Source organism: Alligator mississippiensis, chromosome 2 (assembly GCF_030867095.1).
Source record: "Alligator mississippiensis isolate rAllMis1 chromosome 2, rAllMis1, whole genome shotgun sequence".
Lineage (NCBI taxonomy): Eukaryota > Metazoa > Chordata > Crocodylia > Alligatoridae > Alligator > Alligator mississippiensis.
Genome location: NC_081825.1, coordinates 292009611 through 292027070, shown reverse-complemented (window position 1 = coordinate 292027070; position 17460 = coordinate 292009611). Strand labels below are relative to the sequence as shown.

At 37.9% G+C, this 17460-nt stretch overlaps 1 protein-coding gene across 1 annotated transcript in view; it reads right to left on the bottom strand.

Moving 5' to 3' along the window:
* Positions 1-698: 698 nt before the first annotated feature.
* SGPP1 (sphingosine-1-phosphate phosphatase 1) overlaps positions 699-17460 on the bottom strand; it is a 37212-nt gene continuing 20450 nt past the window's right edge. The window contains exons 2-3 of the mRNA XM_019479925.2: positions 15159-15248; positions 699-7321 (exon numbers count right to left, since the gene is read on the bottom strand). Of these exons, the coding sequence (XP_019335470.2) occupies positions 6770-7321; positions 15159-15248 (642 nt within the window). The 3' untranslated portion in view covers positions 699-6769. The remainder of the gene's footprint in view (positions 7322-15158; positions 15249-17460) is intronic.

Here is a 17460-nt window from a genome sequence, read left to right as displayed (position 1 = left end):
TATCCCAGCATGTTTTGCAGCCCTGGGCTGGGCTGTAATATTTGCTCTGGAGAGCAGGGCTCGCCCTACCCCTATGCTCCCTACCTGGGGCAGTGAGGGCTGGCTGACAAAGGGATGTGGGGTGCAATCCAGCTGGGGATGCAGACCAGTCTATGGGGAGGAGGGAGGGGGCTGCTTTCCCCCCCCCCCCCCAGGCAAACCCCAGCTAGTGTCTGGGGACAGGAGGGGGGTTAAACACCCTTTCCCCAGCTCAAACTTACTGCTGGCTGTGACCGTGGACTACAAATCCCAGAGGAAGCAGGAAGAGGAGGTGATAAGCAATTCTGCAGAGTCCTGCTACTGTGATTGTGGACTGCAAATCCAGAGACCTCAGGGGCAGCAGGAAGAGGAAGTGAACATACAGCCCATGCTAGCTATGTGCCAGAGACCTATGTTCTAGTGCCTTCTGGCTTGAGCTACCACAGGCATGTGGCTGCAATTCCAGAATGAAAGGTTGCCTGTTCACTTTTGTTTCAATTTAATCTGTGCATCTTAGACTAACCTGTACAGACTGAATCAATTCAGCCTCGGGCTTTTTGACTGTCTGTATTTGGCCCTACAGGACCCCTCTTGATATCTCCTCCCACTTTTACCCTTTACATTACACATTCAACCACATTTCTCCTCTAGCACAGGAAGAATAAAAACAGTAAGACATATTTGAATCCAACAGCAGTTTATTATCCAGTCACCGTAGCTATAATTAAATATTTCCATTATCAGTTAAAGCTTGAATATTAGTTCTGATGACTGCAGAATGTGTACAGTGGGTGCAAAAGCATTAACCATAATGCAACTAACAGATCTGAACATTTTGTAATTTTTTAAAGGTCAAGTTGTACATTATCATACTGTAACCATTACGTAATCCTGTAAATTACTATGGACATATGCTAGCAAATACTTTTTTTTTTTTTTTTTAAAGAAAGTTATCTTCAAGATTGAGAGGATGGCAGCAGCTTAAAAATATACTATTGTTTATTGAAAGATACTTGGCTGACAGCTATACAGAATGAAGAACACCATAAAACATTTTATGAGTATTTGCTTTCATTAGCAAACTTATTAGCAGAAGAAAACTGTGCATGAAAGATGACACAAATAATTAACTTATTTTATAAAATTCCCATTTCAGCTCCAGTGTACCAAAATCAATAGGCCAATTTGGGGCACCACAACCATGCATGTCAAATTTAGTTCAAAATCTGTTTTAGAGATTTTATTAGACCATTTTAAGTTCAGTTCCTTAATCTATCTTTTTCAATTGTGCTGCTTTAGGTGATATAATCTAGTTGAAACTTGATATTTCATTAGCACAAAAACTGTTGAAAGTTTAATGAACGTCAAAGTGAAAAGAAAAACAGCAGCAGAACTTAAGCCCACAGTACTTAAGTATTAACTCGGTCTCTTAAAGCTGGCAAGGCCCTGACTTGCGCTCAACAGTACACTGCTTGAAAGTATTTTTTTCCTATTCTTAAATATTGTGTTCTCCATTTTCAAAGAAAGAATCATTGATTAGGCCATATTGATACTATAAAACAAACAACAATTTGCTATCAATTAGTCTTGGTAAGCTGCTTTTCACATGTATATGTAGATTATCTCACATGACAACTTTTCTCTGCTGTCAATCTTACAAACACCTTTATTGCATTTGAAATACTTTATTTGTACTTGTGTGTCCCCACAGAGTCTATCATTGTCGCAATGGATACCGAATAATATTGAGACAAATTTATATTTTATAACCATTACTGAATGACTGTATTGTGGAAATTTGCAGCTACTGACCAGTACAGATACATTTTAAAATATTTAAGAAGTTTAAAATATTTTAAGAATTGGCTGCAGCCTGCAGTATTTGCAATTTACATAAAGTAGTTCATAAGTATGTCATCATTTATACAAATCTAATTTTATTTGCAAATTAAGCTGCCTTGCCTCTTTCCTTTTCATTCAAGTAGTAGTATTATAAAGAAAGAATTGATGCTAATTTTCTGAAATGGTAAAATTCATAAATCAAGTAAATAAAACAAATTCATAAAGCAAGTTCCTAATAGGTCCAGCTATTTGTGGCAACCATAACAGTGACCAATTAAGCTCTCTTCGGCTGTTTCTGAATAATGAAGTGGTACCTTCTGAATGGCATGCATGGCTGTAAGAAAGGCAAAATTCCTTTCAAGTTACTTCTAGAACATTTCAATGGTGCATAACACCTGAACATTCTAATATTAAAAATAAAATTGAGGACTAACTAGAGTGCAGTAAGCTTCAAAATGTTTGAAGTCCATCTGGGAATTCATTATATAGTCTGGGATCTTGTGCTTGTCACTCAGCATGATGACAATATGAAAGAAGGAAATGCTTCAGTGCAGTTTTGCAAGTAAAAATACTCATTCAGATATTAAAGACAAATCTTCAGACCTAAGCAATTTTTAAAAGCCAGCTGTTCAACTGGACTTAGCACAAAAAATTATCCTATAAACAGCAATCACCTAATCTCAAAAAACAAATATTACTTTTGTAACTGACAAAGTTAGCCACTTCACTTTACATACAGCGATGCTTGTCTGCACATCAGAGCAGGGGCAAGCCCTTAAGGGTACATTTTCAGCACAGTACATAGGGAATTGGATGCAAAACTCCCAACAAAATTAATAGGTTCTGGACAGCTATGTCCTCTCACATTTAATATCAATACCTTACATATTTGTCATAAAAATCTTGTTTCTTACTGTATTTAGAATGCAAATACTAAAATGGAAACAACTTTTAGCAAAACAAGTGTATTTACTTGCAACATGCAAGGCTTGGTCTCGTGAACTTGAACCACTAACAGCCCTTAGATATTTACAAGTTCAAAATGACAAATCTTTTCATAGTTATAGAGTTTTTGCATTAGTTTACAAATGTTACAGGACACTCTCTGGACAAAAACAAAACAAAAAAAAAAATACACCAAGGACAAAAAAAACCCCAGAAGCAACTTTTAAAGTAATATAAAAAAAGAAGGCAGGATAATTTCTAAAAATCTGGACAATTAACACTGTTATGGCAGACAAAGTAAAGTTAGAGATACAATCACTAAAAATGTATCTTTCCTGTTTTCAGGGGGAAAAAGCTAAACCTATTCCCAAAGAAAAGGTCCAAGTAAACAACCACAATGTAAATTCCTTTGGTATGCCAATTTACTGTTACAATAGCTTTATTTTTTTTTTAATCTGCAAGTCAATTAATAAGGCAAATGTGATCAGAGGCTTGAGAGCCTTGAACATGACTGCATAAAACAAAAAGTTCAAAACTAATTTTAAGACAAGCAAAGGTAGTAGTTACACTGTAAACACAAAACCTTTTCAAAGAAATAAACTGAGTACACTTTATAAAGCAATAGTCCTATTTAAGAGACATTTAGAAAAAAATCAATCTGCTCCCATGCTTTAAGGCAGACGCATGAATCAACAGTAGTCTCTCTGGTTTTATGAAAACCAGATCACTACCATTATTTTCAACTGTATTAAAATTGCATACAGTAACCAAATACATAAGTCAAATGTAATAGCTTTTAATAATGGATGCAGACTTGCTTTTCTGAAGAAATACTATTTCTCCTTTTAGGAATAAGCTACATAGAATTAAAACATTTGCTAGCATGGTTATGTTTGAATAAATCAAATTCTCACACAAGTTCCTCCAGGTCTTTCAAGTGCACTACCCTTGTAAGAAGACTGCTAAATAACTACCATTTTAAAGCTACATTAGATGTACTATACTTTGTCTATATAAATAGTTTGGTACCAGCTTATGTGTACATTTATAAGTCTTTATTTTTCATGTTCAACTCTAGCAACTGATAGAATAGTTTAGGCCAATGAAAGTGCTTAAGTATTTATTACCAGATTTAAAAATATACCTTTATGAAAACATGCATAGCCACAAAATAAAAAACATTTTTTGTTAAATCTTTGTATTTTTGCCTCTCTTCCCACACAGCATTCACACTGCAGGTCATCTTTTGTTCAACTGCTTCATATTCTAAACCCCTTAAAAGCATGAAAGAAAAGTTTTAAAAAATTGGAATTAACATTACATTGAAAAAATAGCTATGTTCTAGAAACAAGATTGTGAAAGTGCTGCAAAAATTAACGTTGTGATGTACATTTTTCCAGAAGACTAAGCTACACTGTGCATGGGACACGACATGCTGAAACTACCAAATGGAGAATACAAAAATATAAAAGTTCTATAGAGTAACAGCAGAATAAGCTACAATACAATCTTTCCTATTCTTTTGGAAGCAGTAACTGCATATGTCCTCTACACGAAGCTTCCTCAATAAGTTCTCTTTTGCATTCATGGCATGATAGTGCAGAACTGCTATAAAACACAGCTTTAACAATCTCATGATGTAAACCATGACTGCAAATTTTTACTTGGGACATTAGCTCTTATACATCTGCCCTTTTGTACTTCCATTTAAGCTTTTTTTTATTAGAGGAGTAAGGCCAGTCTAGTTAAAGAAATGAAACCCTGAATTCAAAATGGAAGTCCTACAAATGTCATTTCTACCATTTATCAGACCAACATTACATGATCATCTGCTCAGGGCTTTAAGAAAAAGGCCTTCTGTATGTTCTCTGCAGTTATTTGTTCAACCTGCATGTATAAGTGCAGAGCCATACAAGTGTGAAACCCTTCCTGCTAAAACTTGGAAATTAATTTTCTTTCTTTCTACTGTATATTCAGCATTCAACTGTAACAAAGGAACAGACAAAAAATTGTAAACGAGTTCTGAAACAAGCTAACCAAATTTCCTGAAGACTAGAAGAAACCCTAAACTTTTTCTTTTTTTTTAAGTTAGTGGTTTAACACACTACACCAACTCTGTGGAATACATTCATAACCATCAGTGCATTCCAAATGCACCTTGAGCAGTTTTATTTTCACATCTTCAAATATCAGTGTACCATAAAAAAAGTGACTGCTCTAATGGGAAAGAGACAGCACATCAACTTGGTTATTTTACATATTAACAGAATCTAGAGTTCATTTCTCATATACAGAGGTTCTGATTCCAAGTTATTTTTTAAGAAATGATACGTTACCAGTAGCAAGTAGCTTAGCTAGAACAGAAAGCTTTTAAGCAAATACAGATGCGGAACAAGAAATCCACGTTGTCAGAATGCTGCAATGACAACAGCACGTCTTGACATGTGCGAACATTGCTTAGATGACGTGTTAACTCATTCATGCAGACAAAGTGAAATGTCAAACCACAGATATTATATAGAGAATTATATATTCCAAGGATTGTATCTTATTTATCAAAGGGAAGAGGATGTGACCAAATTGAAAAGTGCATTGCTATCTTAATGATACCACATAAACGACCAACAAGCATACATGTATTGACCATGTTGTTTTTGTTTTCTATTATAGAATAATTACCAAGACATTTCTTTGATCATTACATATTTTGTCTTCTGGCCACTGAAAAACTAGGTAGAAACAATTAACACATTTTAAATACAGTATGTGATGTTTGTGCATAACATTCTATATAATCTTCCTAGGTTTTTTTTCTGAAGCCAAGACAAGAAAGTTTAAGTATACCACTAAAAATGGTGTCTCTTTTAAACTAATTTCGAATAATAATATAAATGAGGCCATTTCTTTTTAGAGAGAGCATTGTTATTTATAGTTTTTAACTCTTTTCCTATTGGACATCTCTTTCTACTGTATAAACTATTAAAGAATTTGCAGAAAAATATATCCTCTACCAGTAACTTACAATGCACATAAAAAATACCTACAAAAGGGAATTACACATTCACAACTTGTCCATCTTAGTAATTCATTGCTCAGCTCATTCCATCTATTCAATTTTAAACACAGACTAAATTGTGAGCTGTGGTTAACTTTAATCATTTTAGTATGTGGACATCTGTATTTTAAAATATTTTTCTAATTAGGAGTTATAATATGACAGCTAATTTTATTTTATCACAGTATATATGGCATTTCTTAATTTAGCAACAGAAAGGCACAATTAAGCCATTAAGTACAGTACCTGAATTTTATAGTTTAGAACCAATGCCAACTTAAACATTTCACTCTTTAGAAGGTATTGAAGGAAATTTCAGATTTTAAAAACCAGTATCACTAAATTTGGTCCATGAGAAATATTTGCTGGGTTAAACACCTGGAGGTGGGATTTGGGAAGGATAGAGGAAAACAAATAAGGTGTTTCATTAGAGCAACTTGTGGTCCAATAATGCAAATAAGTTAGTATGAAATGACAAATCAGAGCATAAATGGAGTTTTCAGATCAGCTGTCACACTCGTGGTCAATATGTCAAAAACATACAGGCACAGGATGATGTGTATCAGATATGCACACAAACACTATCTCACCCCCTCGCGCGCACACTCTCTCCCCCTCTCTTTTTCTATCTCCCTACCCCTTCTCTCCCCACCTCCCTAGTACAGCAATAAGACTAGACATCGCATTTATGGAGCACAGCTTTTCCCAAGGAACTGATATTTGGCTTTTGACCCTACATTATACGAGACGTGCAATTTCCTTTAAATGCACTGCCTATCATTTATTGCTGTTTAAGAGAATACCCTGCTAAAGCAAAGCTCACAAGTCTGCCCTCTGCAAACTAGTGCACTTTTTCTTACATTAATAAGCAACTACTCCCTTCTTCCCACATCAGTTATCAAGTCTGCATCAAGATAGACCAATCAAAAGAAACAGACAAGGAACAAAAAACATGAGAGAAAATCCAACCATTCCATACGTAATATAACGATAGGGAAGTTCAACCTCCATGCGCTGTCTTGCTTGTCGTATGTTGTCACACGGGATGCAGAACAATTTGCAGGCCAACGGGATGGTGACTTTTTTCATCGCTATTTTTGTTAACAACAGACACACTACTCCAATCAATAACCGCAATATGGCTTTTCCAAACAAAGTCACAGTGAATGGGGAAAAAGCTAAAGGCAATGCATCTGGGGAAGGATCTACTGTTAGACCCAACATGTAATTAACATGAGAGCCACATGCAATTCCTGCACCGCAGCCCAGAATCTGAGCAGTATCTCCTCGTGATGTGCTCCATGTGTCAAGAGTAAAGGAAAAAATCCCCAAGGCTAAATGAAGACTGATGATAATAAGGGGCGCATATTTGTAAGTTAAGTTGAAGTTATCAATCAGGTCCACAGCTGGATGGAAGACAACCAAGATCAGAATAGCATACAGAACTCCAACAATAACATCCTGTGGAAAGGACATAAAAAGAATACAGTAGTTTAGTATAACGTATAGTATCATACTGCATTTCAGATTTAATTCTTAAATAGTTATTTCAAGCATTTATTTCTTATTGTAAATGAGATTAACATATAAAGAATTTCAGTTATTCTGTGCTAAATATGTTGCCAGATTTTTGGCATTTCTGATCATTTCCTTACATTTACCCTTTCACAATCTAGTTTTGGTTTAACTGTAGGTAAAGGGACTGTACCTGCTCCCTTAGTAATGCACTGTATAAGAAATCTAAGATTCTGCAGAAGGGGTACAAACCAGATGGCTTTTCCCCAAGTAAGCAATGCTTCAAGAAAGGAGAATAATTTCTACCTCTGCTTATCTTAAAAGGAAAATAAGAACTCTACTTTAGTTTGACAAAACATTTTTGATAATAATCTTCATTCTTTTATGAATGTCTCCGAGATGCAGGAACTCTGCTTTTGAATGGTTATATGGCATTCTTTTTAATTGTCATGCAAAATTAGCCTACAGGAGCTGTTCTGAATACTAATAAAGCACCTCTCACTCTTAAGTGTGAAATGGCTGAGAAATGATAACCCAGACTGCCATACAAAAAATGACACTTAAGGTTTACATTTAAACAAAAATGAAACTGCTGCTGCTGTCTTAGTAGCAGCAATATTGTTTCTTGAATATGAGCACTTTAATCCTCTACTAAGAACCCTGCAAGAGACTATAACTGTGTCATTTGAAAATATTGGTGTTAAAACAACTAGAAAATCTTTGACAGCAACTCAATCCAATTTGCTTCAGTCTTGACCAACAAGAAAAAGATTTTCATGCATATAATGAAATAGTACTGTACATTATCTATGTACAAGCCTTCGAAAGCAGAGTTTTTGGAGGTGGCCATCAATCAAGTGGTCTTAAGCCCCATCTGAAGTTGCAGAGTTCTGATATTTGTACCCTCCCCCTAACCTTTTGCAAAAAAGGTAAAACCCACTGTATATACTGTCAGGTAGGAATCAGATGAACAATAACACAGTTAAGTAATTAAAAAAAAAAAAGAAACTAATAAATGAAACAGTTCCTCACAGATCACATCTTTTATCACATATATGATGTGTGGCCTAAGTGACTGAAATTCTCAAGCAGGAAAGGAAGATGACCATAGCTGTATAAAAAGCTATAGAAAATGAGAATCACGCAATGAGATTAATTAGTTTTGCCACACCTAAACATATGATTGTGAAGAATAGCATGCCTCCTCATAGATCACTCACTGGCATAAATGTGTAATCAGAGACAGGTTTACAGTCTATACAATTAGCCTCCTAAATTACTAATTCAAGACTCACAGGTATTAGAAATTTAGGGGTTAGGACTGATTGAGATCACTCCCTTGTAAAAATGATGATTAGGAAAATGAACTGTCCCAAAAGAACCAAACAATCAGGTGAATTTATACAGAGTGGAGCATTACCGGTATTTTATTCAGACAGAAGGTAGAACAGAGTTGCACCTTCTAAACGAACTAATTCAAAATGCCCTGCTACCATTTTGATGCAGGGGTGCTAATACATGTAATGCCAGAGTCTGCTGAAGCACGTTTATTTCTGTGCTCCAGCTGACTCAATCTAGTCCACTCCAATGCGCTGGCTGGCTCCCTACATGTGTATAGGAGCCCTTAGTTCTGCTGACCTCTTGCTTTCCCTATCACACTGTGTGATCACTTCCTCCCTAGTCTCCCCATCATCTTCACATTCACTTGTTGTCCCCCTGATTTACTCTTGGCAGGTTAGGATGTTATGTCTTGTGGTTATGAGATGGGGTCACCTGTGCAGTTCTAGTAACAGGTTAGATACAGATTTTCTTAGGGCAGTTTGGATTGGGATGATCCTTCTTTAGGCAAGGGGTTGAACTAGAAGACCTCCTGAGGTCCCTTCCAGCCCTACTTTTCTATTATTCTATGATATTTGCCAGTGGAGGGGGTCTGGAATCATGATCCCAGGCTCCCTCTGCACTGACAAGTTGAAAGCTGGGTGCCCTTAAGTCTGGGGCCAGGGCCAGCAATCAGCTAATTGTGAGCTCTGGCCCTAAAAGTGCACTGGGGTCTCAAACCAGACTTGGTGCAGTCCTGGAGCCAGGCCTGACAATGAGCTAGTTACTGACCCTGACCCAGCCCCTGACTGCAGCCCAGGTTATAAACCAGCCATAAGAATTTTCTAATATATTATTTTATGTCTTGTTTCCCATTTTATGGTGCCTTAAATTGAATGCACATGTAGCACCCTTGTCACTGATGCTGTGATTAAACACATTAATCAAAACATTAAATTAACATGTAGACAGGGCCTGAGAGGCTGAAAGGCATTCACTGATGTATAAGAGAAGAATGCCATTTGAGAATAGCCATTTGCTATTAAGAACCACAACTTTCAGGGAAACATTGTGAATGAAGCCTTGGATGACCATTTTTACCAAGAGTAGAATGCAGGAGTGGAGCATGAGAAAAGGCCAAAGTTGTAATTGTTTAAAGAAATGGAAGAGACAATGATCTATTGTGTTAAACAGCTGTTTAAAAAAAAAACAAAGTATGTTAATTATTGAACGAGGGAAATAAAGTGCCTTTACATCGTAATTACAGGAGTGAGGACAAAAACAGGTCAACTGGACAGGATGTGTGAACCCGGGACTATAGCCAAGCAACATTTTAGCATTTTTTTCCTTTGGGGTAGGTTCTAGGGGACCAAGGATCTCCAATGTAATACAGGTCCACCATGTGTGCTCAAAGGATTAAGGGAGATCTCCTAAGATGAAGCATCTTTGTGGGACAGAAATGCAGGAACCAGTGTGCTAATCTTCGGCTGTACTCCTAGAAACGGGGTTCAATAGCTACCACTAAGAACTAGGCAGTCCATCCCCGTTCCCGGAAGGTGGTAGGTAGGCAGCTAAAGGACAGAAAAAACATCAAGGGCTGGTTGGAATGTACAGGGGGGCTACCACTGAAAGACCAGGAGTGAGGTAGTAGGAAACCTGCCTCCAGGCACTGTCTACTGGCAAAGGATCACTACTGCATTTCTTTCTACTAGCAGACATTATCATGCAACAAATATCTGCCTTGCAGTGCTCACTCTGCCCCGCCAGTGCACTGGGAGCCCACTTAACCCAAGTGATGCTCTGTTCTTAATAATGCTCTATTATCTTCCAGTCTTCAGCAGTTTCAGTTCTCCACTCCATGCAGGGAAATAGTTGCTCTGCATCTCCACCCCATCTTCCTCTTCCATCTATGCATTGTTACAAGCTCAGCAACAATCTGTGGCTGCGTCTTTGACATATCTATCAGATTGCTTCTTGCCAGGTTTTGGCCAGTCTGCTTCCTTCACAAGTAGCTCAACCCCAGTGGTCTAGTGGGTAATTCAACGTTGATGACAGGCATGACACTATTTTAGACAGGCATCTACCTGATCATCAACAGATATAAAGTTTGAAGGAGGATGGTCCAGTACAAGACAGCAGCAAAATCCTTTTGCATCTTTCATATTTGGACAAGTTACACATGTTGTCTCTGATCCTGAAATAATAGAGAAGTGGGGGCCAGAGTGCCCAGCCTGTGGAAAGGCCACTGTGCACTGTGAAATTATATTTGGCTAACCATTTGATTATGCCAGTATGAGGATGTAGATAGACAACACTTATACCATTGTATCCTATACCAGTATCATTTCACCTGACTCTCACGTACTTGTATGCTGGATCTGCCTAAATTACACTGATTTAGGACTGTGCATCATCTCTCCACTACTTACTTTTCTAAACCAGTTTAAAACCAATTATACTAGTGGATATATATCATCCAGTTCTTGATGCCATCCATCACTCTTACTTTTGGGGCTATGCTAGTTACATTATTGACAGAGGGGGCTAATAATATAGTTTACTTGAAAGATACTGGCATTGACAGATGCCAATGCCTTCTTTAGGCAAATACCATCTGGAGTCTACTTTCCTCAACACTTAAAAACTGCACTTCCCCAGGGCTGTAACCACAGACTATACTCTTCTTAGAAAATTCTCTCTTATATATACTATGCCAGAACTCAAGTGTTCATCTTATTCTCTTACAGTAGACAGGCTGGCTGCCTTTTTACGTAAGTGATGTTAAGATGTCTGCAGATTCTGGCATTATGTTTCTTCATGTCTTCAAAGCCTGGAAGTTCTGCAGACTTCTGTTGCATCACTTCCTTGTTCACAGAGAATGTAAAGTCATTAGACAGGAGTTAAGTGAGGCAGCCCGAGCTGCAACGCTGTGGAATACCAGTGATGCTCAGTTCTACAACTGTTTCATCAAATTGAGAGTACATGGCTTTCATGCTGTAGGGCTGATATAGAAACCTGTACTTGACCTAGAAACAAGTAGCTTCTCTGCTCAAAAAATCTTTTCTAGCAGCCACAGCATGCATACTTTGTCTCCAGTTCATAGTTGTTGAAAAATTGGAGAGGGTTCAGAGAAGAGCCACAAAAATGACTGAAAAACATACCTTAGATTTAAAGACTCAAGGGGCACATCTATACACGTTAATAAAGAGAAGCAAAAAACTCCAGTACATATGCTGGAATTTATTGCTTCCAGGCACGCCATTTGAACGTGCACCTGGGACTGCAACATGTTGAGGCAGGTCAGAGCAGCCCCAGTTAGCAGGGAGACTGGGGGGGGAAGGAGGATGGGGTGTATCAGCCTGCCAGCCCAGGGTTGCTCTTGCCTGGCTGGTGCATGATGGTGTTCCAGTGTGGGGCTAGCTGCCAAGCATCCTCATGCCCTAGCCAGCACTGTCAGCAACATGCATATGTTGCTGTGGAGTAAAGAACTCTGCTGGAGAATAGTACCTGTATTTACCATTATTACCCTGGGACAGAGTTAACTAGAACCATAGAAAGTTAAGGTTGGAAGGGACCTCAGAAGGTCACATCTAGTCCAACCCCCTGCTCACAGCAGGACCATCCCCAACTACATCATCCCAGCCAAAGCTTTGTCTAGCTGGGTTTTGAAAACCTCCAAGAATGGAGCTTCCACCACCTCTCTGGGTAACCTGTTCCAGCATTTTACTACCCTCCTAGTGAGAATATTCTTCCTAATATCCAGCCTAAACTTCCCTGGCTGCAAGTTGAGACTTGTTCTGTCATCTGCCACCACTGAGAACAGTCCAGCTCCATCCTCTTTCAAACCTCCCTTCAGATAGTTGAAGGCTGCTATAAAATCCCCCCCCCCCAGTCTTCTCTTCTCTAGAATAAGTAAGCCCAGTTCCCTCAGTCTTTCCTTGTAAGTCATGTCCCCCAGCCCCCTCACCATTTTTGTTGCCCTCCACTGGACTCTCTCTAATTTGTCCAATTAGTTTACTCTGTCTTAATAGCACCACACGTGTAGAGGTGATGTTTTACTGCACAGCTAATTAGGCAGCTCTGCAGTAAACATCTCACTGTGACATGCCCAAAGAGCTCTATCTACTTAGCTTATAAAAAAGAAAGTTAAGTGGTAATCTAATCACCACCTTCAAGTACTCACATGGGAAACCAAAATTTGATAATACAGAGCTCATAATCTAATAATATAGTCTAGCAGACAAAGGAATATGCAGATCACAGGAAGCTGAAGCTAGACAATTCAGGCTGTAAACTTGCACAATTTTTTTTAACAGTGATGACAATCAGCCAGTGGAATTACTTAGCAGAAATTATAGCAATTCACTATTCACATGGTGATTTTTATATCAAACCAGATTTTTTTTCTACAAGGTATGTTCTAGTTTATTAATTTCCATACGTCTTTTGATCTCTTTCATATAGTAGGTAGGACTAAATGGCTGTACAATGATCTCTTCCGGTTTTACAATCATTAACCACCTTGCAGGATGAAGTGGGGGGGAAGGGGGGTCAGCTGTTAGTTTGAAGTCAGGCAGAAAATAGGGCAGCATGGCACCTTAGAGATTAATTGGTTCAGAGGCATGAGCTTTTGTAGGCAACAACCTACTCTGTTGATGCTATGCTTATACATGAAGGTTTTTACTTTTGTAGCTCTCTCAAACTTCAGTCTCCCGTGCACAGAATATGTTATATCTATGCCCCATGAATTGCTGTCTGAATCAGAAACCTTTATGAGCAAAAAATGAACCTCTCCTGGGTGTTCATTTTTTGCTCATTAAGTTCTTTATGGTTTAGATACTTGGCAGCACTCCCCACAAGCTGCAAGCATTTCTGTATCATCTGGTGAAAGGGACCAGAGATCAATGTCTGATGTCAACAGGAGAGTCTGGCCAGAGAAGCTCCCATTTTAGGAGATGCAGGATCAAGGAGATGAAGGGAGGGACTCCAGAACTTTCACCAGCACTTTTCTTTTATACACACAGCTAGAGAGAGAAAGAATTGTGAACAAGAGCAAAGAGGAAAACTGCAGTGGAGAGGAGGCAGTAATGAACATGAGGCTCAATATGAACAAGGACAAGGAAAATGAAGCAGTGACTAAACTAAGTACTCTGCTCTCTAGTTATGCAGGTTTCTTTCTGTAGAGTACAACTTGGAATGTTCTTCCTTTTTGCCTCATGAAGTTTAAACATTTAAGCTTTGGGGCACAATGTCTGTCTTACCATTTATATGCAATCTTATTGCTAACTGCCAGTTTAGAAACTACAAGTTTTAGCCTTTGTGCTGTATTAGCATACTATCTAGAATGAAATAAAAGTATTAGTATTTTTTGATCCTTGCAAGCCTTATCATTAACTCACAGAACTAGCATAGGCAAAGCATCAAGACAGTTGGAGCAAATAGTGTCTGCACTGGTAAAGATATGAATGAGACCTTTACATATTTCTAAGTCTTGAAATTTTGAAGAGTACTGTAAAATACATAAATTAAAGTGTTACTACTTTCTGTACTTATTTTGTCATTTCTCATTCAATATTGATTTCCATTTCCTTTTAGCTTAAAAAGGAAGATTCAATTAATAACACAGATTTTGAGTTGCACTTTAATTATTCTGTTCACCAACACTAAATACAATTTCAACATAGCTCAGCATAATTTATCCCCCTTCAGGCTATGCAACACAAGTAACAATGTTTTTATAATCCATACCCAAAGTAGCAGCTGTTTAAAGACCCTGTTGGAAAGAAATGTTTTAAATGATACTCCGAATTCCAAGAAAAAAAACACTTCTACACATCTTGTAATAATTTGATCATTCACAGTATCCTCTCCCCATTTGTCTCCTCCATCTGCATTTTATAATAGATGAATTTTGGGTATGAAGTCTATCTTTATAGCATCTTTATACAAAGATGGACTGAGGCTACCTGACCCTTGTTATCTTGGTATTATTGCAATAGATGATCCTATGTTGCAAAATGAATTACTTAAGTTACAAGACTATGAACATTTTGATTCAGGTGATGGGTTCAAAGAAGCCAAGCCTACTGATTTTTACGGAGTGATGGATGAAACAACTACAGGCAGCAAAATGGAATTCTATGAGGAGTTTTCCTGATAAGGTTAGGTATCAGTTAATTAGCTTGCTTTTTGTTAATTAATGCCCACAGCATTTTAGAGAGTTGTAAAGGGCTGTTTTTCCTATATACTTTTATATAGTTACTAGGTAAATCTTTGTTGATTCTGCAGTTTTTCTATTTTCTAAGAAGTTATGTAATAATTTTGTTGAATTAGATAAATACAGTTATCAGATGCTAGAAATCCCCTTGAATCCACACACATACCATTGGCTTAAGAAGGAAGCATAAAGAAGTAGTACAGTGTTGTCATTTTGTAAAACAGCTTTAACTCGCCACAGTTCTCTTACCAGGATTGAATGCATGCCCATGTAAATTCGACTGAAGCACACCAGAGAACACCAGCAGACCGCAAATATCAGCCCATATATAAGAGGATACTGGGGGAGAAAAGCAAATAGAAGACTGCATTAGAATGTGAAAACATAAGTAATTATTCTGTCCAAAGGCCGGATCCAGCCTGCAAAGCCATATAACTTGACCCACAAGACTCCCACAAGTCCAAAAATTTGGCAGCAGGGGGAATGGTGGCAGCATTCATTTTCACTCTCCAGCTGCCAACAACAGACCAGCCCCCATGCCACTCATCTGGCCTGTGGGATGGGAAGGTTGAGGACTACTGTTCTTTAACAAGGATGAGCAATAACGAGCTACAAGTCTACATTACAGCTCCATGGTCCTCCACCTCACCTCTGCGCTCTACACACAATTCATAGCACACTGCTTTCTTTACATCTCACTACACGCTTCCTGATTCCCTTATTCGCACACTGCTCCTTTAACTTAAAACATCTCTTTTCACATGCATCAAGGGTCTGAATGCAAAGCACAAAAAAGGCAATAGCAATACTTTCAACTGAGTTCACCAGGGTTTGGATCAGGCTCCTAGTATCCGCCATTTTCTTCCTTCCAAATCATCCTCAAAATTATTCCTCTGCATTCCTTCCAAATCATCCTTAAAATTATTCCTCTGCATTCCACCAATGATTTAAGTCCTAAACCAAAACAGCACAACTTTACTGACAGCACTGGAAATATTTACGCTCTCAAAAGTTAAGTATACGGTTAAGAAGTTCACTAGGCTGGGGCTTTTTGTGCTCTCTACTAATTCACTTATCCTAACTTCAGTCACTAGTCAACGGTCAGAACTTGTGTAACTTGCTCATTATATAAAATGTAGTTTAGTCCTCATTGTTGTTTCCTGCCCCCTTCCCACCTTTCTTTTCTAGTCAAAATACATACACTTCACCATAGGGTCACTGTCTTTCTCATTAAAGCATCACACAAAATTATCTCTCTGGAGTTTAGAAATGAATAATACCATGGCATAGTCAGAATGTAGGTTGCAAGCAGGAGATGGGGAAACTTAAATATACCCAAGAAGAAACTAACACAAAGGAACTGCTGTTACTACTCTATCTCAAGAAGAGGATCTATTGTGGTTTTGCTGTTGTACTCTGCTCTTCTACAGCAAGGACAATGAGGCAGAGGTTTGCAAGGTCTACAAAACAACCACAGGCACTGCAAACTGACACTCCTAAAACTAAATTGCTTGAAGGCTCCTTAAAAGAGCGTAGGAATGAAGTGGAAAATCCTTGGAAAGATCTGATCATACTACCTTTTACTTGATCTCTACTTCAGGAAGACAAAGTTAAATACACTTAAAAAAAAAAAGTTGGTGGAAAAAAAAAAGTAAACCAAATGTCCATATTTTAAATGGTTCTTGTTAAAGAATGAATATTGTATCAAGCAAATGCTTTTCTTAAGCCTGGCAAACCATCCCCAAAAAAACACAATATGAGAAAGGGAAGACATGCTTTGTTTTAGTCAGAATGTACTTGAGGGAGCAGAAACATTTCAAACTTTTGAAGTCTTCAGATAAGCATAGTGTTCCACAACTTGCAATGAGGGTTATAAATGCTTTGTGCATTATAGGCTTGCAAAACACCAGATTGCGCAAAATAAGGCGCAGCTTCCTTTTAAAGTTTGAGGAGAATCACTGCCATTTTACAAAGCCATAAAAGTGGCAGCCACAAAACGTAAATCAGTTTTAAAAACATGCCATTCATAACAAAGTTTGATAAGCTCAGTGTAAATTTGAAAACTAAGTCCAGTGTACACCACATGCAGATATCTGTAAAGGAGTAAGGTGCTTACAAGTTTGCAAAGACTCATAAAACCTCAAGATTGGCACAAAATTTGTGAGACCAACCTAAATATCCCAGAAGCAGAATAAATTGGGTCTGATCAGCTAGCCAATGACCAAGAAAAATAAATGTAAGATTTTCCCTGAAGATACATGACATTTTGAACATGCTTTAACCAAATTAAAGACTATAGGTTAATGACTAAGGTGGCGAGTTTCTCTCATGTCTTCCATATGTGGTGGAGGGTGTCAATCAGGAAATATCTGGCACAAACCCATCCCTTTTTTTTTTTACTTTGCTGGGTGAGTGCAATGGTAGTTTCTGCTTCTGGTATTGCTGAACTCAACTGTTTCCTCCATTCCGGAGGAAGCTCTTTGAAGTGAATCTTATAGCCCTAGGAGGTAATACCAATTATCTACACTGCAATGATCCCTGACATTTGGAT